Here is a 19,656-nt window from a genome sequence, read left to right as displayed (position 1 = left end):
TTTACAACACTTTGGAGAGCAATTTCGTATCATCCAGCATTTCCAGTCCCAGGAATATACCCTAAGTATCTCTTTCACAAAGAGATATGTAAAAGGTTGCTTACTTCAGAATTGTTTATGATAGGTAAAATTGGAAACAACCCAAATTTTCCCAACAGGAGAATGGATAAATCAGTCGTCAAGTATTCATACAATGGAATTCTATAAATCTTGAAAACAAAATGATGAGCAAAACAAAAACAAGCTGTGGGAGGATATATACACTATGGTAACATTTGTATAAAGTTAAAATATGCTAAACAGTATTATTTATTATTTATGGGTTTATGTGTATAGCAAAGGTATAAAAATATTAATGCCAATGATATGTCAATTTTGGTATAGTAGGTGCCTCTGAGAAGAGAGGAAAGGGAATGAAGATAGGGCAGAACATATTCTAGAAGTATATTTTTGAAATACGTTTATTTCAAAAATAAAATCTGAAGCAAATATGGCAGAATGGTGGGTACACTGATGATTACTATATTATACTCTGTAATTTCTAATATAATTGTTTTATTTTAAAAGTGAATAATATTAAAGCAAAATTTCAGAAAAGAATTTTTCTTAGTGGCTGATAAAATTCCTAATAAACAGTAAGATTTCAATAAAACTATAAAAATCGTCCATATTCTCATTTTTTTATATTTTATATTTTGAATATGTGTCCATAATTGTAAATAAATAAATAAAAGAGCTACCTGGACATAAATTATAAATATCCTGACACAAGGTAAAAAATATATAATTAAATAAAAACACACGAGTAAAGATCAGAAAGAAAACAGTAAAAAATAAGTCTTTGACCTTAGGCTAAAGGCTTTCTTTAAATTTTTTAATTTTTAAAACTAGCCCTAATGAATGAAAAAAAAATTTGTTAAAATGAATTTATGATGTGCTTCCCACAATAATTTTACTGTAGAAATAACATAACAGCACAGATTTACCAAATAGTACTGCACATCAAAAAGTAGTGAATTCCTTTTAGGGCTTTCTCTGAGTTCATTTCTTTCTGTTAAATGATCAACTAAAAAAAAAAAAAAGCCACATAGCAAAATGATGTGGGTCAAAACACTAGAGCCATCCAATTTTTAAGGGCAACCACAGTCAGTAAGTCCGCCAGAGCGACGCTTTGCTATCCCTTTAATTAAGGAGGGGGCTTTTCAAGTCAATTGTTCCATTCGTCTCACACATCAATCAGATGAAATTCACCTTTTACACGGCCTGAATCCTGATAGCTCAGCACCCTCGAGAGGTAATTCAATCTTCCGTGGTGTAGATGAATGCAAACTCAAATTAGCTACTCAAAGAGTTGGGCTTCTCTGAGATAGCTGTGCTTTTCCACTTTTATGCAAGAGCTGAGCTTCACCAACTGGCTAGCTGGAGGTGTTATTAAAAATTTAGTGAAAGACACAAAGGTGTGCTCTGGTGTCTCTTGTTACCCTTTCTACTGTTACTCCTGCAGACAAAAGGCACAGAGCCTGCTTCATGAATAATGTGACATGGAATATTCACGATCTATTTTTAATGGAGTCAAGTAATAACATTAAGAGAGATATTTGCAATCTTCAAATTTCACATGGTAATGAGCATAGTAATTTGTTTTGATTCTGAACTGGGGATATCAAGATATTTTTTTCCCCCAGAAGGGCACACTGTTAACATCGCAATTTCCACTCCTCATTTATAGCATATATGAGATTATGAAAATGGACTCAAAGTTCTAAATTTCATAAGGGGAAAGCAGGGCAGACACCTAGATTTCGATCAGTCCCACTTAACCTTCCAATACAACTTGTTTACGTTTCAAGCCAGGCTGGAAATAATCAACCAGTGTGCATGGCAACTTCTGTAAGAAAGATGTTTTGTCATCCCTATTCACAGGGAGCCTTATCTCCCAGGACACTGGGAAGAGGCTCCCGCCTGCTGTTCATCACACCATCGGTTCCAGAAAACTATCTTAAACTGCTTTGCCAGAATAAACAAATTTAAATTTTGGAAACACGTGGTGTTAAAGAACAAGTGAAGACAGCCAAGGACAGAGATTTGGAGGGACTGGGCAAAGCACCAACTTAGAGAGAGTCCTATATGTCCCATTTCCTAAATTCTGAACCAGTCTCTCTTTCCTTGGCTGCAGAGAGCAGAGCCAGCCCATGGAATGAGGTGGGAGTTTATTTTCTCTGCTTATCCACTTACTACCCCAACAAATATTTGTTGATCTCCAAATGTGTGCCAGGCACTGCTGTGGGAACTGAAAATTCAGCAGTGACCAAATAAAGCTCCGCCCTCCCGCCCCCCAAAAAAGGACACTGTGCTCACTGTTGTATCCCCAGCACCTAGAAGAGCACCAGGCACAACCTGGGCATTCAGCTGGGAAATGGATTTGAATGGAAATGGGTAATCTGCTGGTCATAAATGGCCATGCTTACCTTGAACAACTGGCTAGGAGATGTTTGAGCACAGGCAGTTAAGATTTAGGCCAGGACCTTGTTCTGGTTTCATTCTCTTAAAAGGCTGATTTAAGCAAGAAATTCCCACAGTTGGGATAGAGCCAGAACTAACCTAGACCCAAATTTTACTTTTCCTCAAGTGTCTGTAGATTTGTAACTTGCCTTATGTAAGCAACTAATCAATCTCAGATATTTTCTCTCCCTCCAGTCCCCACAGAACCAAAGCAGTCAAGGTTGGATAGGATGTTAGAACCACATCCACATTTTATGGACAAGGAAACCATATCAGGGAAGTCAGGGGATCTGCCCAAGTCACATACTGTGTCTGCAACAGAGCCGTGACTAAAACTCAAAGCTCTAGACGAAAGCCTGTGATTTCTTTAAAAGTCTGGGGGCCTACTAGCCTGTGCGGTTGAAAAAAAAAACAAACACTGGCATTCTCAGAGGAAAGAGCCTGTGTACATGTGGGACTCTACAAGGTAGGAGCTTAGTTTTGTATATGTCCCAGTTTTTGTTAATAAAGAAATATCTCTGAAGCGTAGGGAAAACAAAGAAAAAAAAAAGTTCATGAAAACCAGAGCAATTGGATTTTACTCTCTTTTCGAGTTGCTGGCTTGAATGCTTCACTTTTATACTTCCTTATAGTTTCCTTCAGTGTCAGCTTCCCCCACAGACTAAAACAAAGGTCCTTCCCAAATTCCCTGCCTAAATGAAATGCAAACTGTATGAGTCGTAATACTTTATTAACTTAAAACATCATTCTAATAAATATGTATTAACAAACATAATGCACTCCAGAAGAACTGAAAACATTTACAAACCTCATCAAAGTAAAAACACCACTTTTTTTTTCCTCTATGGTATACATGGTGGGGGGTGCGGGGGCCAAAGAGTTGAAGACAGAACCTTCACTCCCATATACCTGTCAACGCAGACATCTTAAAAATGCCAGCATAACAATTAAAAACGGAATATACACATGAATCTTTGATGTAACCTTTCAGCTATTTTTCATTTACTCTTGATAAAATCCAAAAAGATCAGAAGGGAAGGTTCAAGATTCTTCTCAGAACTCCCTCAGAGAGAAAAAACAGACTCAGACCCTTGGAGGTATGACTATTAGCTTCTGAAGGTCAAGGGCCATGATTTTACTCTCTGGCTCCCACGTACCCAGCACAGGGCCTGGTACCATGGTAACCAGTGGTCAGTAAATGTTTGCTGAATGAATGAATGATTTCTTGGCCAAAGGCATTGCTCTGTGCCTTCACCTCCTCTGATAAAGCCTTCACAGGTCCCCTGAGGGGAAGGCCTCTAATCACGTCTTATCACCAAGTCCACTTTACATCTGCTTCTTCCTGGACCAGGCCCGACAGTGCACCTTGTGATTTCAAAAGTGTGAAATCCCTTCCCCAAATCGGTTCTGAACCAGCCTTTAAATGGGAGAAATGATTCCTCCAAGACTTACAGACAGCACCCAAAAGAAAGGGGCCAACAGATGCTGCAGAAGGAAAAATAAAGTAAAAACACTCCTTCTTTCTAGATAAAAACATTAGCACATGTCCACCTTGTATATGGTGATTCCTCCTCTTCCACACAAATATCTGGGATGGGTCAGCTGGAGGAGGGAACATGCCTGAAGGATCTTCCTGTCTGTGGAGCAGGGCTGGGAATGGGGAAGCCTGTGGGGCCCGAGATTTTATTTGATCCCCACTTGACTTTAAGACTTCAGGTGTAGAGAGCCCTGTTCAGTCCAAAGAAGTCACCTGGTTCCCACTCCAGGCTGAACTTTGAAAAGGTACCTCCTCTCCTCTGGCAGCTCCAGGAAGTAAGGCGAAGGGTGGAAGGATCTGCAGACTGGACTGGGGAGCCTGAGAAGTCAGAAGGCGTTGGGGACAAGCCAGGGGGCTGTCCTCCATAGTGTTGTGTAGCTGCTACTTGCGGCCAGCCAGGGCACTCACTTGAGCCCGTGCTGCGTCTCCCGGTGCCTGCGAAGGTCCACCTTCCTCTGGAAGCCTTTCCCACACAGGTCGCAACCAAAGGGCTTGAAGCCCGTGTGCTTGCGGCTGTGAGTGATGAGGTTGGAGCTCTGGCTGAATGCTTTGCCACATACCTGGCACTTGTGGGGCTTCTCACCTGCGGGGATGGAAGGAGGTGAGGGGGGAGAGTGAGACTATGAAAAAGCTAGAGGGGACCCACTGTGACCCAGATGCTCTTGGCAGCAGCTGGCTGTACCACAGCCTGAGGCCTTTAAGGACTTGGAGGGTGACACACTATGGCGTGAACCTCGGGGAGCCATGGGTGCACCAGGTGAGAGGGAACATTTCTGAGTGGGGGTTCCCAACCAAAAGGCCTCAGACCGTTTCCTGCTAAACAGAAACAGGGCAAAGGCCACATGCCCTCCCCAGACTTGCAGCTGAATCCACCCTGGGAGTTCTCCCTTGACTTTAGAAGCAGAGCACTCGCACAGCAGATGTTCAGCATGAGGTGGGGGGGATGGGGGATTGTCCTACAAACCGTGTGACTCTGTTCTCTCAAATTCAGAGGAAGTTTTCAAATCTAAGTGGGTGTTGGTTTGTGTGGACCAGTGAATTTGTCTTCTTTCTTGCTCTTGAAGGACAACAGAATGTATCTGAAGCATGGGCATTTCTCAGTCTTATTTTAAAAATCCACATTTGGGCCACAAAGTAATTTTTTAAGGTATCTGATTCTTTTCCATCTTGATTTTACTTTCCTTTTATGAAGTGGATCACAGGATTTTTATACACCAGAAACCCTTCAGCAGAGACTATTAAATAAGAGGCAGAACATGCGGAAGTTTTGTCTTTTTTCCCAGCTCATATGCTTTTTCACATTTGGGTAAACAGCATTAATTTCCAAATAATCCCAGCATGGCATTACAATCAGCCTTGGAAAAAATGCAAAATCGAAGAGGTTTGTTTTTGAGGAGCCCTCTGTCCCTGTTGCTACACACCTTCCTGCCTTCATGTTTTAGATTTCCTTGATAAAGAATCACCCATCAAAACTTACACTACCCCTTTAGCATCGAACAAATCTGAGAAATGAATTCTGGCTCTAATGTAAATGATTGATAAGGGCTTAATGTTTCACACAGTCAAGATCCTAGTTGCATTTTGATAAGCATCTTGAAAACCTTTACTCAAAAGGAGTGAGTAGCATGGAAATTTCAGGCAAGGGGGCAAGATTAGAGAAAGATATTTTTCTGGGGTTTCCAATGGGGGCATCTACACTGCCCAAGTCTATGTATGAACATCAGTGGTGGATGTGTGGAGTACACTGGGATTGTTTCAAATCAGTATTCATATTCTGCAATTACATAGTCAGAAATTCTGGGTCTCAGTGTACATGCGTTGTTGACTATTAAAGGGAATGCTCCTGGCATTAAAAATGCCCCCTGCTCACAATCAAAGTGCTAAGAAAAGAGTCCAGGATATGAAGCCAGAGCCTTCCAGCCTCGGCACCATGATTTACTCTCAGTCTGACCTTTGGTAAAACATTCAACCCCTCTGAGTGTCAGGACGGTAAGAGCAGCTCCTTCCACTTTATGGGGTGGCAGTAAGGATCAAATGAGATAGTGGATTTAAAAGTACTTTGTACGTTACAAAGAATTATAATAGCTGAGGAATTGTCATCATTCTGCCATGAACTTGCTGATATTTTGAAAAGGGCAATCAGTGAATAGAAGCTTTCTTTAGCCACCCATCCCCATGACTCTGAAAGTACAATATGATACCCAGTGGTCAAGAGCATAGACATTTGCAGTCAGAAAGACCTGAATTTGAGGCCTGGCTCTGCCACTTGCTAGCTCTGTGACCCTGAGCAGGTTACTTAACCCATTTGTGCCTCACGTTCCTCATCTCTAAAATGGAGATAAGACTACCTCCTAGAGCAGTTGTGAGCATAAAATGAGAGAATGCATTTAAAAAGTGCTTAGCAGAGAATTTAGTAATACATATTTACCATTGTTTTTCTCCTCCCAATTCAGAGTAAGCTCTCAGACTCCTAAAAATACAGCTAGAGGCCACTCCCCCTAAAGGCCTGCTGGAATCCCTCATTCTCTAGGTAAACATGTAGAGCAACACCCTAAGAGGACCCTGGAGCTTTATATTTCATTCAGAACATGCAGCACTTGGAGCAGCTGCTAAACTAGAGAAAAACATTCCTTCCAAGGATAGAGAACCTACAAGCAGATCTGCTAGGTGACTCTTCAGACAGCCCCAAATCAAGGCCCTGCTGGAGAACCTAGTGTCTGTAAATGAACCTAAGAGAATCGGCCTCTTAATTTTTCTTTAATGCACAGCAGTAATTAATGTAACTCCATCTGGACAGCCTCTCTACTACTCACTGGGGCCAGAACCACAGAGAAAGTGAGGTATGTTTGTCTCAGGGGAAAGAATAATGTGTCCATCCTCCCCCCACCACCCCACCACCCCCTTCTCAACACACCAGGGGCCTTCAGCTCACCTGTGTGGATGAAAGTGTGTTTCTTCATGTCTGACTTCTGGTGGAACCTCTTGCCACAGTACTGGCAGGGATAGGGCCGGGTGTCTGAGTGGATGAGCAAGTGTGTAGATAGCGTGGATGATCGCTTGAAGCTCTTCCCACAAATCTTACAGTCAAAGCTCCGTTCCTGTAGAGAGAAGGACACGTCACTCCTCCTGCAGTCACCCAGGCTGCCACTCTCCTCACCACTTTCCTGACCCCAAAATCCCCAAGCTGGGGCTCTTCCTTCCTTCAGATTCCCCTTCCACATAGCCTGCCCCACTGTCACCCCCCCCCCCACCATTTATTTCCAACCCCCACCCTTCCCACCCGTATCCTCTTTCCCTTTTAACACTTTTTCTACCAAAACATTTTTCACCCACAACCCTCCACACCCCATGCAGAAAATGTTTGCCACCCTGCTTTTTGACACCCATTTACACACACTTCTCCACCCTGCTCAACAGGAGGCTTAGACCTCAGTGACTCAAGCTGTCCCCTAACCCCACCCCCACCCCCACCCCCAGCCCAGCCAGTATGGGTGTTGAGGCAGATAGCCTTTTTTTTTCTCTTAAGTAAATAAGTCTTTGCAAGTAAGCTTAAATAATCATGACTGTCTGTCATGGTTATTTGGGTACTCATTTGCCTATCTGTTCTCTGACTGGCAACTAAACTATAATCTCCATTGGACCAGGAATTTTGTCAGGGACCTCCCGTGCTACAGAATTCTCTGTGCCTGGTACCTGGAAGTTGGGCCACAAAATTTTATAAGGGAATGAATGGGAGAACAGCAGGGCAAATATGCTTCTGGATGCTCCAAATGAGATTCCTCCTTTTCAGTCGAAAGGGTGGAAAAGTGAAAGCCATGTGGTGAAAAGAAGAGAGGCAAAGAGACAGAACTAATAAGTCTAATATATAAGCAGCGAGTGAGTGCATACAAATCTCAAGAAACCCGAAGTAATGATTGGGATCACACGCTCAAGCTCTCAAGGAGTTGCGGTTAACACGTGACAACAAAATCTGGGGCCTACCTTTCCCTATACACATACAAGGCGGGGCAAGGGGACTTGAGGGGGGGAGGGGGCGGCGACTGGGGGCAGTCCGGGGAGACAGCTGCCAGGCTGAGGGCGGCGGGTGCTGTACGGAAGAGCAGCAGAAGACCCCGAGAGCGCAAACCTGTGCAGGGCCGCGCGCCACCGCGCGTCCCCACACTTACCTGCGAGTGCACGGCTTTGTGCTGCTCCAGGCTCACCGCGTGCCCAAAGGTCTTGCCGCACATCTCGCAGGCAAAGGGTCTCGTGCCGCTGTGGGATCTGCGCACGTGCACCTCGAGCCCGTGCGGAGTGGAGAAAACCTGAGGCGGGTGGGACCGAGGAGAAGGCCACTGAGAGGGACCGCGGGGCGCCGGTGCCTGCGGGATCGGGCGCTGGGTGGGGTTGGGGGCGCTGGGCGGGCAAGGCTGGTGAGGCCGGGCGCACGGAGGGGCTCACCTTGCTGCACTTGATGCACTTATAGGAGCCGCCGCCCAGCAGCAGGCGGGTGCACAGCAGGTCGGATTCCAACTTGACGCCGGCGCTCTTGTCCGCGTGCAGCCCGTGGCAGTGCTCCGGGTACAGCCCGCCCGCTGCCGCCGTGGGCCGCTCGTATAGCCCCGCCGCCGCGGGCCCAAAGTCGCCATAGAGCCCCAGACCTGAACCGCCGCTGCCGCTGCCTCCTGAGCTGCAGCCCCCTGGTGCCCCGCTCCCCGCGCCCCGCTCCGGGCTGTACAGCGCGGCCGGGTGGCCCGGCTCCGGGGAGCGCTCGCAGTAGAGGCCCAGACCCGCACCGCGCTCTAGGGCCGCGCACGGCCTGTAGCTCTGCACCAGGTGCCGTAGGTCAGAACCCGCCAGGCCGCTCCACGAGTACGGCTTGAAGGGTAGGGGGAAGGGCTGGGCTTCGTCCAGCGACGGGCACACCGACTTCTCCGAGGCTGTGGAGACACAAGATGGCATCTAGTCAGGCCTAAGAAGGGAGGGAGGTGGCCGCCCTGCGGCGTCTGCGGGTCGGTGTGCTCCTTGACTGCAGTGAATTCTCCATGCGCCATGCGTCGCGCTAGGTGCCAGGGACGCCCGCAGGGTAAAACGCGAGACCCGCCCCGGGGCCTCGCCGGCCACTGGGGGAGACCGGACAACAAACAGATAACTAAGATGAAATCGCGTGGGGAAACAGGTAAATTCTTTGAGAGAGGCAGTGGAAAATCTCGGAGTTAAAGGGGCTTTTATAGTGGACCAGCGCACCTAGCGGTCTGTAGGAAAAGGTTTGCCACACTGTGTGTTAAATAAATGCTCTGAGTGGGCTGTGTGTAAGGAAAAGGTGGCGCTGGTTCCGGCCCCGTTCAGCGTTTGCAGGTGCGCGAGAAAAGGTCCAGCCCCCCTGCTCTCCCAGCCGTTACATGCTCTCACTCAGTCCCTTTTCTTTCCAGGGATAGATGAAGAAGGAGGGAAAGGACCAATGAGATGCGGTCGTGGCCTGACAGAGAAACACCTGAAGAAAAGCGAAAGCGTTAAAAGTCCTCAAAGTTGTCAAGTGCCCAGTGCAGGCAGCAAAGGAGGAGCAGGACGGGTGCATTGATTTTGTATACTTCCCATACCTGTCTGTTCGTGGTTTGGACGAAAAGATCCCAAACCTCTCAGAAAGTAACATACACTTAATGACGTTCAACCACCAGAGGCAAATGGAAAAGCTTTTGGAATCCGCGGCCTGCAGCATCCCACCCACTTGAATTTTGCTAAAACCAGATGCCCAAGGTGTACTCTCTCTGAGAGCACGCGAGTTTACATATCTGTTCACTCACTGGCGCGCACACACACCAGTCCAGGCTGCCGGCTTGAGTGAGAGGCGACATCCTGGGCTTCCCTCGGAGGGATTCCGGCGGCGCTCAATCCACTTTGCACCATGTCATATACAGCAAGTAAAAATTTCCTGACTCCAGCGTCCCAACACACTCCGCACGGACTGTGGGACAGGCGTGGAGGTATCTTTGAAAAAGAGTAAATACAACCTGGAAATAACTGGCCCTCGACACAATCCCGCTGGTCTGCGTCCTTCTTCCCCCGCCCCAGACCCGAGACTGGTCTCCACCCAAAGTGCCGTCAGTCATTTGCCCGAAGCTCGATTGTTGGCTGGAAACGAAACCCGCGAGCTGGTCCCCGAGGCCGGGCCAACCCGGCAGAACGAAAAATGAAACAGACCCCTAATCTGTGTCTGCGAAGACCCAGCTGGGGGCGGAGATTTTCGTCCTGACCGCTCCCTCCGGCCGGGCGCCCAGCTTTGCCTTGCCTAAACGCCGCGGGAGAGCGCGCAACTTTTAAAGGCGACAAAGCTTTTCGCTGGGTCTGCCCAGGTCTCCCTTTGAGGGTCGGAGAGGAGGTCTGCATTTTGGGGTTCTAGATCTTTCTAAACGACGAACTCTGGTCAGAAAACGAAACGTCGACATTGCTGCGGGTCAAAACCGTTTGTTCGTTTTCTGTCACTGGCCGGCTCCTCGCAAATGAATGCTAGGGATGAGCAGCCAGGGTCCCGCGACCTCGGATGAAAGCACTGGACCCCGCGGGCAGGCTGTCCTTGTCCGGGAGAAACTGGAGGCCTCTCCCCACCTCCACAAGCCAGCACCCTCCTCCCGCAAAGAACATCCCCTATTCACTTAGAATTTCTGCGGCCAAGGCCGCGCTGTTTCACTCCCTACCTGGAGACACGGAGGGCGACGGAGGCCTCCAGAAGTCCTCAAACTCCGAGCTTGGATCGCAGACGCTGCCTTCGCAGCTGCCGGGAGACGCGGAGGTTCCGTCGGGGGCCTCCGTCAGCTGCGACTCGGGGGACAAACGGCCCCGGGGCTCTGCCTCCGTCCCACCCGCGCTCGAGGTGCTGTCTGCAGAGAGTAGGCAGGAAAGGGGCTCAGGCTGGGCACCAGGGTTTTGAAGTGGCGACATACATTCATTCCCCTCCCCAGACCTGCGCGGCCTCTTCTCCCCGCACAGACTCCGCCCGGAGCCCGCTCGGATCGAAGAGCCAGAGCAGAGAGGACGCGGCAACTAGGCTACGAGCCCGGGAGGAATCCGGGCGGTAGGAAACGAAACGACAGCAAAGGGGGACGTCGGGGCCTTCCTTCCCAGCTCCTGGGGAATGGTATGACAGGGCGCCGAGTTGGTGTCGGGAGAGCAGCCCTGCCCCGCCCGCGCGCGCCCCGCACCTGCTCGGCCCGGCGCGGGCGCGTTCTCCAGGCGGAGGGAATAGTCCGGTCTCGGTGAGCGCGGCTGGTGGTAGCTGTGTGCCTTCTTACTCTTGACAAGGAACGAGCGCGGCATTGTGGCCCGGAGCGCTCCCGGGTCCCTGGAGCAGTCGTCAGCCCAGATTCACCCAGAATGCTCGCTCAGTCCCGGCCCGGCGACCTACCTGAGAGGAAAGCAGCGGGTTAGAAGCGCAGGTCAGCACCCTTCCCACCCGGGACAGGGCAGTGGGGCGGAGGGAGAGCGCCGGCCCGGGAGCGGAGAGGAGGAGGAGCTTGGCCCCGCCGCGTCGCGCTTACCAGGTGGCATTCGGACAGGTGGTGAGAGCCCGCCGCCACCGCCTCAGCTCAGCGGTAAAACCAGTCCCCCGGCCAGTGCCTCGGGCCCCCTCCCCCTGTTCTGCCCCCACACCCAGGCTCCTCCGCTTCCCTCGCAAAGCTCGCTCGGACCATCAAATACTCCGTAGAATCGCAGTCTCATGTGAGCCAGTCAGCCCAACTCGACCACTCACTCCCTGCCCGGCTCTGCTTTCAGTCTAGAGAGGGAGGGCGGGGACGCGAGGACCCGTTTAGGGCCGGGGGATGCGTCGGTGATCGAGGACCAGTGTAAGGAGCCCTGGGAGCCGCCTACAGACTGGAAAGAGAAGGGAGATGCCGAGCGCAGTGGACAGGACTAAGGGGCGCGGCTCGGGAGACAGCAGCAGAAAGACCAAGCGGCGACAGAGGACGGAGAAAGGGGGCGGGAGGGCAGAGAGACAGGAAGGGGTGGGGGTGGGGGGACAGAGGACCAACCCTGGCCCCGGGAGGAACCGGAGTCCCGGTGATCCCCGCCCTCCCGTCACTAGCGTCCCATGGGGGGAAAAAAATGACCCCGGAGAAGCGTGCGGTGGGTGCACTCCAGACCACGGAGACCTAACCTCGGAAACCAGGTGCCAGGAAAAACCACTTTCCGTTCTGCTTGCCAAAAACCTTGTCCTGGGGAAGTCGAGAGAGATGAGAGCGCGTTGGCTGGGGGACGTGCGGTGGCCGGGAGTCGGAGGAGGACCGATAAGTTTAGTGGGCAAGTAAGAAACGACGTCCGAAAGCGCGGCTGAGCTGGCAGCGGCCAGAGAGCCGGGGTTGGGTCGCTGGGCCCTGGAGGGATCTGCCCGCTGCGCCGCTCTCATTAACCCCCAATCAGTTCACTTAATCTGGGGTCGAAACCTGAGACCCGCGGGGAGGCGGGGCGGCCTTCTGAGCTTGTCTCGGGGCTCGCACCGGGGGCGGTACCCTTCGTACGAAGAGGTCTAGGGAAAATGAATCTGCCTACCTCCCGGGGTCAAGGGATGGGAGCCTGGCTCACTGGCAAGCTCAGGCTCTTCGGGCACAGCAGCTCTCGGTGGCCTCGGCTGGCTCAGAGAAACAAGGGGGCAGGGGATCCTGGGTCGGGGTAGGACGCCTCGTCCTTGGGCTTTTCACGGCTCCCGGGGCAGGAAGGGGGACACAGCCTAAATCTGACCTTTGGCACCCCCGGCTCTAAACGAATCCTCAAGGGCTCGGTCCCTAGAAGGCATTCCACACCTCACTGTGTCTCCTTGCAATCCCAGGGGAGGACAGGCCTGGAAGAAAAGACCGCCGGGACACATCTCGGAACCCTCGGCAACGTTTCCCGCGTTCTAAGTACCAGAAGACCCCTAGGGGTGAGGGTGCCGACTGTCCCTGTCCCGGTCGCCCGAAGGTCGGGACATCAGGAAGTTTCAGATGCAGAACTGCCACAAGGAGCGGTTCTGCTCCTTGTTTTTCCTTTGCCCCTACGAGAGCCGCCCCCTCGAATAAACAATTAAACACCATAAATGCAAAAAACAATTCCTTAAACAATCATGATACTTGGAGAAAAACCGGCTGCGGCTTGGATTCGCGCGGGAGGGGAGGGCGAGAGGAGCCGGGGCGGGAAGCTGAGGAGCCTGCTGAGGCGGGGGCTATATGTGCGGGATCTTGGCCAGAGCAGGCACACCCAGCCGCAGCCCCGCGCCACTCTAGCACCCTGTCCTGCTCTGCCTGTTCCTGGGGGGTTGGGGTGGGGAATGGGAGGGTGAGAAGGGGTGCAAGGCAGCGAGCCCAGCGCGTGGGAAAACCACCTCGAGCTGCAGCTGGCGACCGGGGGCGGGGCGGGCCCCTCAAAGCACGCGGGCCCGCCGGGCCTCTCCGCACAGCCAGTGCCGGGAAAGGCGGGAGCTGGAGGCACGGAGGGGGCGGCCTCCCGAGCCCAGTTGCCGCCGCCTCCCTCACCAGATGTTTCCTTCCCGAGAGAATCCTGTTCCCCTGCCGAACGACCAAACTGTCTGGCGCGCAGCCCATGCATGCCCTAGACGCCCAGGCCCGCCGGCGCGTTGCCCCAGACCCAGCGTCGGGTCCTCTCGGGGCTCCCGCACGGCGGCCAGAGGCGAGTGGGGACCCGGGCGCGCTGTCACCCCCGCAGCGCCGGTGCCCTGCGAGTCCCCGCAGCTGCCCCCGCCCGGGGGCGGAGAGCGGAACAGGCGCATCGGACCTACCTGCGGGGTCAGGGCGCGGGCATAGCTCTCCGAGAGTTTTCAAACTGAATCTTGCTTTCGGAAGAGACCTCGTTGTCTCTCTCTCTCTCTCTTTTTTTAATCTCCTTCCGAGCTCAGCCCCCAAAACCACAGCTCCACTTCCTGAGCGTTAAAGAGCAGCTCGCACAGCCCTCTCAGATCTGTCCCCCAACCCCCAGTCGGGCTCCTCCTTTACGCAAGGGCTTGGGGGGGGCAGATGCGGGGGTAGCTTTTTTAACCACCTTCCGGGGCGCCCCTTCGCAGCCCTCCCCGTTTTTTGTGTGTGGGACGGCGAGGGGTGGGGGGACCCGGAGGCTGGGACACCGGGGCACTAGAAATGACTCGAAAGAAAATAAACTATTCTTGGCTCCTGGGAGACTTCCGCAGCGAGAAGAAGTCACAGATTCAGGACACAGATTGACTGGACCGGCGGGGAGGTGGGAGAGGGCACCGCTCCGAGGAGTCCTCCGCGCCCCTCCTGCCCTAGGCAACCTCCCGCGCACCCCAACCCCGCCGCCCGTCCGGGCTACGCCGCCCCCGGGTCGGGGCAGTGAATCACCGACCCTCGGTGCCGCCGGGCTGGAGCCCGGCGAGTGGCCACGGCGTCCGCAGAGCGAAACCTGCCCCGCTGCCCCGAAATAGCTTGTTGTGGAAACACTTGGGGATAAATACGCCCAACGAGGCTGAAAATACCTTGACACCCAATCCGAGAGGTTTGCTCATTTCCCTTAGGATTTAGGTAATGGTTAAATTTGGAAGAGGTGGGCGAGCGCCGAACCCCCGGCAGAGAGGGCGCTGGCGGCGCGTCCCGAAGGCGCCCGGCGGGACCTGCGGGCGCGCCTTCCCCGCGCCCCGCTCGCCCGCACTCGGCGGGGTCTGCTCAGCTGGCGGCTAATTTCCGGTGGTCGGAGCTGCGAAATTAAAGGCTGCCCGTGAGCGCGCGCGGGGGCAGCGACAGCGGTTGCTCAACTGACCCCGCCCTGCCCGGGCTAGAGAGGGAGAGCCGGACCTCGGGCGCCGGCGCGGGTCACAACCAGGCACCTGATCCTGGGGAGGCGGTAAAGCGCCAAAGACACAATCTTGATGATTATTGAAAAGTAAACCTTCACTCGGATTGTATGTTCCATGAGGGTAGGCACTGGATATTCGTCTTTATATAGGCGCTTTAACAATAATCTGTGGCCTGAGTAAATGAAAGATTGGAATTAACTAATCTTATTAATCGAACAGGAAAAAACCCTCAAACCTCATCTAAGAACAAACAAATTAATAAACACAACCTCCAACGCTAGCCTGTTTGAATGGCCGTGATCTGTATCGTGTGGCCTGTTGTCTATACTTAAAGCCTAAACTCTTTCCTGGCAGGGTGAATATCTTTGTAATTACCTTACTTTTCTAAATGAATTGAGTTAGATTTTAATCACTAGTTGGACGGCAAATCTCCAGTGTCGGATACAACGTCAGAGAGAAACGAGTGGTGCTTCCGGTTCTTCCAAAATAACATACCCAAAGTCTTCACGGAAAAAGTCCTTGAAGCCCGTTCCCTAGAGAATGTTTTTAAAAGTGATTTTAATTTGCATTATAAACCTAAAAATTTGTGGGAAATATTTTGTAAGCATAACAGTGCTTCAAGCATGCTTTAATAAATTAGACGTTTTATTCAAAAATGGCCTTACATCTACTGTGTGCTGGGCATTGGACTAGACACACATTTTTCTGTTGGGTTGTCCTCTTTACACTACTGCTCATTACATTCTGTCTTTATAAATAAATGTAGCTGAAGGGAAATTAAGGACATTTTGTTAAGATTTTATTTCTTGTGTTATTTGTCCTCGCCTGGGGTACAAAAAGGCAATGCAGTCCGAAACACATCTTTCTCGTATTCTCTGCTATCCTATTCAAAAGCAGAAAAGGGCAAATTTTACAAAGAAAATGATAAATGAGATAAAAGAAAATTTCTTACCAAACAAGTTCTAGAGATGTGCTGAAGGGCCTTTGCACATCAACAATTTAAAGTGAAAATTTCTTGAAAAGGTACTGCAATTACTTAGTAGTTTAGTTGTGTTGCTGTTTTGACGTCTCTGAAAACTTGAGGGAAGTTTTTTTTGGGGGGGGAGGCAAATAAGCACCTTGAGTACTGTCACCTTAGAATAAATGCCTTCCATTCAGATTAAATCTTTAAAATGTTGTGGTTGTTTTGTTTTTTGTTTTTTGTTTTAATTTTGTTTTTGCCTCACACAGCTCCTCAGGATTTCTGAGTTTGCAAAATAAAACCAGCAAGAGAGAGAACTGGAACACGGCTAGCTGGAGAGGAACAGGTGGGAGGGAGATGGTACAAAACCCCCTTTATATCTTTTACATTTTGAATCATGTGGATGTATTATTGATTCAAATAAATAAATACACATTAAAATAATTTTTTAAATGGTCAGGTAAGGTGTGCAGTGTTGAAGTGTGACTCTCACACTTGGGGGTCACAGAAGAAAAAGGTAAGAAGAGGGGGGCCGAGAATGGTTAAGAAACTTGCCCAGGAGAAGTGAAGGGCCAGGGCTGGAGATTATTTTATACAGTGAACTTACCCCTGACTTCCCATTACTCCAAGCTACCTCTCATTTACTACCATACTGAGAGTGAAAAGAGTAAGACAACCTCCTGCCCCCAGCCAAGGATGCACATGTTTAAAAGCAAGAATCCCTCCATATACACCTTGAAACTGAGATAGATCTAATGATAAGAAAATTATAGACTTAGGGCATAATCTTCTATAAATAGGGGCTTTCCAAAAAATTTTAATTTACTAATTTTGTCAGTAATATGCTAACTTTGTTAGTAAATAACAGAAGTAATGTATCTGGAGATGCCAAATAACCTGCACGTGGCCTTCACGTAGCAAGCATTTCCAAGCTCTGGCCACTGGCCCATTTATTTCAAGCAGCATCTCATAAGTAAGAATTTCCCTGCAACAAATGATTTGAGACATTTAAAAAAATAAAATTGTAATAACATAATACCAGTCTCTTTTTGATATTTTCACAGAGCTTTACAGTTATGATTTCCTTTCTGTTTGGGGGTGGGACACAGGAAGAGTGTGTGATCCCAAAACTGCAGAAAGGGGCAATTCCCCCTTTGCAAGCATAGGAACTTCTGTAATGTTTGATCATCACACCAATGACATCCGCAGGGGAAAATAGTTCAGGCTTTTTGAATCTGGGTGTTGTCAATCTCTGTTCTGCCAGTTACCAGCCCTGTGACCTTGGACAAGTTAGCTGAACTTTCCCAGCCTCAGTTTCTCAGCTGTGAGGTCAGAATACTAGAACCTACCTTGCAAGACTGTGGAGCAATCCTTTGATTTCCGTTTCACAAGTTCATTTGGGCAGCAGAAGTGGAAGAACACTCCTGCTTTAACCTTCAATTCCATGTCCTGCTTCACTTTATTCAGCTTTACACAGGTAAACTAAGAGCAACTTGCAGGGGCTTGTTTTTGTTGTTGTTGTTGCTTGTTTTTTAATCAAAAGGTCAGGGAGAAATGAATCCAGGATCTATTTTCATTTCTGGTTATTTTATGGATTTCTTTGGGGGAAGTTAAATGAATAGCTGACTTATTCCAGGCTGTAGTTTAATCATCGTTAAAACAGGAAATGCTTTCCTTGTGTGAAATACCATGAGCTAAGAGTAGCTATGAGAGACACACTGAAGGTAAAATCCATGTTTTATAAACATAGTAAAAAAAATCATGAGATGGAGCTGGGCATGACACTCCTCCATGAGTCAGAAAAGACATATTTTTCCATAAAAAGGTTTAGGATGCATTATTATTAAAACAAATTTTTTCATTATAAATTATATTACATATAATCTGATAAAGAAAGAAAAGGAAAAAAAAAAACCCAGTAAGACAATCTCTCAGTCTTATTTGCTCTGCTTTTTAAAAAAAACAAAATTGTAATCACACCATAGATACAAATGTGTATTTTGCTTTGTTTTCACTGAGTATTATAATCATTTCTTCTTTCTAGTCTATTTTTCATATTTTAACTGAACATAAGTTATTTTATAGTAAAAATTATTTAAATGAAAATCATGTTAAAGATCTTTTATGTAATCTTTCATCATTTTTCATTGTGTAAAAAAAGATTTTATTGACTAGCTTACTATAATTTACTCAGTCACTTCTGTCTTAATATTTATTTTGTTTTCATTTTTCACTATTTTAAATAATGTGATGAAATTTTTCTGGATATAGATTTCCCTACATTCTTATTTTTTTTAGGATATGTTTTAAGGGGTAGAATTTCTGAATCCAACAATGAGTATTGTAAGGCCGTTGATACATAACCAGAGCAAGTGTTTTGGCTAGCATGTTTATATAATGGATAAGCCAAGAGAATTCATATCACTTAACAAATAATTAAAAGATATAAAAATTAAATGGGGAAAAGTTACACCTGGATTAAAGACAGACATAGAACTGGTCTTTGTATTATGCACAAGAAGTATTTGTTAGACAGTAGCCATACACTGTCATATTGCCATGGTTTTGTCCTCATGATACAAAAAAATATTATTTAATTTGCCTTTGGATTAACCATCTTGATGGATGTAGTCAGACATGAATACGAGTTGTATATCTTTTCAATGTTATATGAATTCCAAAAAGTAAATGCCAAGTGATAACTGTGTTATGCCTTAACTCAAATGTTAGATAATGTCATTGTCTCTTTCTATTGCTATAAGAAGCAGGCTACCAAAATAAAATGACAGCATCAGTCAGAATATGAGCTGATGGCACCATCATTTATGAAAAGTCAATAAGGCTTTGTCAACAAATGCAAAAGTTTGAAAATGAAGTAAAAGAGAAATTTGGAGATGAACATATTAATATAAGAGTTTGAATAAGACCCTATCTTGTATAAATTTTCAACTATGAAGAACAACACTTTTAATTTTCTTTTAATAAACATTTTTGGACCAACATTTAAATCTTGTCAAAATTATAAAATATAACTTTTACTGTAAAGACTTTTTCTAATTAAGCTTTTATATAAAGGATTTAAAACATCTGAAGCGGGAGGGGGCTTTCAGCTTTGGTGTTCAGGGTTCAAATAAGAAAACTGTTAACCTCACTAAATATGTATTTTTACATCGTTCTTAGGAACAGATTGACTGAATAAAGTATCATTTTATGTGTGGGCTGCATGATATGACTTTTCATAGAAACATACCCAGTGTGAACTTTTATGGAAAAAAGGAGTAGATTTTACTTGGTGAATGGAAAATGTAATGACAAATAAAATGTACAATTAGTTTTCTTCTGAGTTTTTCATCATTTCCTCCAGGATGTTTGATGATCATTTCACCCTACACCAGATTAAACACTTCACTTTAAAACTGCAAAGCCTATATGTTGTCATTTTAAAAAAAATTGCTCATGAAACACAGCTCCTCTAGAGGGACTGTCAGACCTAGCGTAAGGTGGAAGTTGAGCTCCTGGAAACCTCAGGCGGTTGCAGTCTGTGTAAACTGGGGGATCAGCCCCCATGATCAATCCCAGGTTGGCCCAAAGAAGGCAAACCCTTGGGAGAAGGACGACAAGAGCTGGGGGGTGGGCAAATGTAGCTCACGGGGGGTTCCAGTGTCCACTGTCCTGGGCTTCACGGAAGAAAAGGAAAGCCTGGGTGTTCTCCGAGGCAGACATTGGGGTCATTTCTGTCTCATGGATAAGGAAGCCAGTGGTTTATATAGCCCAGTTCTTGGTAACTAGCAGCTGTCTGAACTTAACCAAATCTTGTCACTTTACACCCAACTACCCAGCCTGTTCCACACCCAGCACAGGTTGGAAAAGCTTTAGGCCGAG

At 48.2% G+C, this 19,656-nt stretch overlaps 1 protein-coding gene across 3 annotated transcripts; it reads right to left on the bottom strand.

Moving 5' to 3' along the window:
• Window positions 1–3,215: 3,215 nt before the first annotated feature.
• Window positions 3,216–13,888, bottom strand: GFI1 (growth factor independent 1 transcriptional repressor). Of its 3 annotated transcripts, none has more exons than XM_037826641.1 (7): window positions 13,785–13,888; window positions 11,218–11,420; window positions 10,714–10,896; window positions 8,480–8,958; window positions 8,206–8,343; window positions 6,972–7,137; window positions 3,216–4,622 (listed from the first exon to the last, which is right to left on the bottom strand). In XM_037826641.1, the coding sequence occupies exons 2-7, from the start codon at window positions 11,330–11,332 to the stop codon at window positions 4,444–4,446; spliced, it is 1,260 nt and encodes a 419-aa protein (XP_037682569.1). In that variant the 5' UTR covers window positions 11,333–11,420; window positions 13,785–13,888; the 3' UTR covers window positions 3,216–4,443. The 3 variants fall into 3 exon arrangements, with proteins under 3 accessions (XP_037682569.1, XP_037682571.1, XP_037682570.1); XM_037826643.1 differs by having other exon boundaries at window positions 11,218–11,416; window positions 13,785–13,859; XM_037826642.1 differs by lacking the exon at window positions 13,785–13,888 and adding an exon at window positions 11,554–11,605.
• Between the last annotated feature and the right edge of the window lie 5,768 nt (window positions 13,889–19,656).

The sequence above is a fragment of the Choloepus didactylus genome, chromosome 2, assembly GCF_015220235.1.
Source record: "Choloepus didactylus isolate mChoDid1 chromosome 2, mChoDid1.pri, whole genome shotgun sequence".
NCBI classification, from domain to species: Eukaryota; Metazoa; Chordata; class Mammalia; order Pilosa; family Megalonychidae; genus Choloepus; species Choloepus didactylus.
The sequence above is the reverse complement of the archived record's forward strand: the minus strand, read 5'-3'. Positions and strand labels throughout refer to the sequence as shown.

Excerpts from the sequence above, each read along its gene's own strand:
- GFI1 (XM_037826641.1), bottom strand. The coding sequence starts at position 11,332 with ATGCCGCGCTCGTTCCTTGTCAAGAGTAAGAAGGCACACAGCTACCAC. Across the intron at positions 10,897-11,217 it reads GCCCGCGCCGGGCCGAGCAG|ACAGCACCTCGAGCGCGGGT; the intron begins GTGCGGGGCGCG and ends TACTCTCTGCAG. Across the intron at positions 8,959-10,713 it reads GTCGCCCTCCGTGTCTCCAG|CCTCGGAGAAGTCGGTGTGC; the intron begins GTAGGGAGTGAA and ends GTGTCTCCACAG.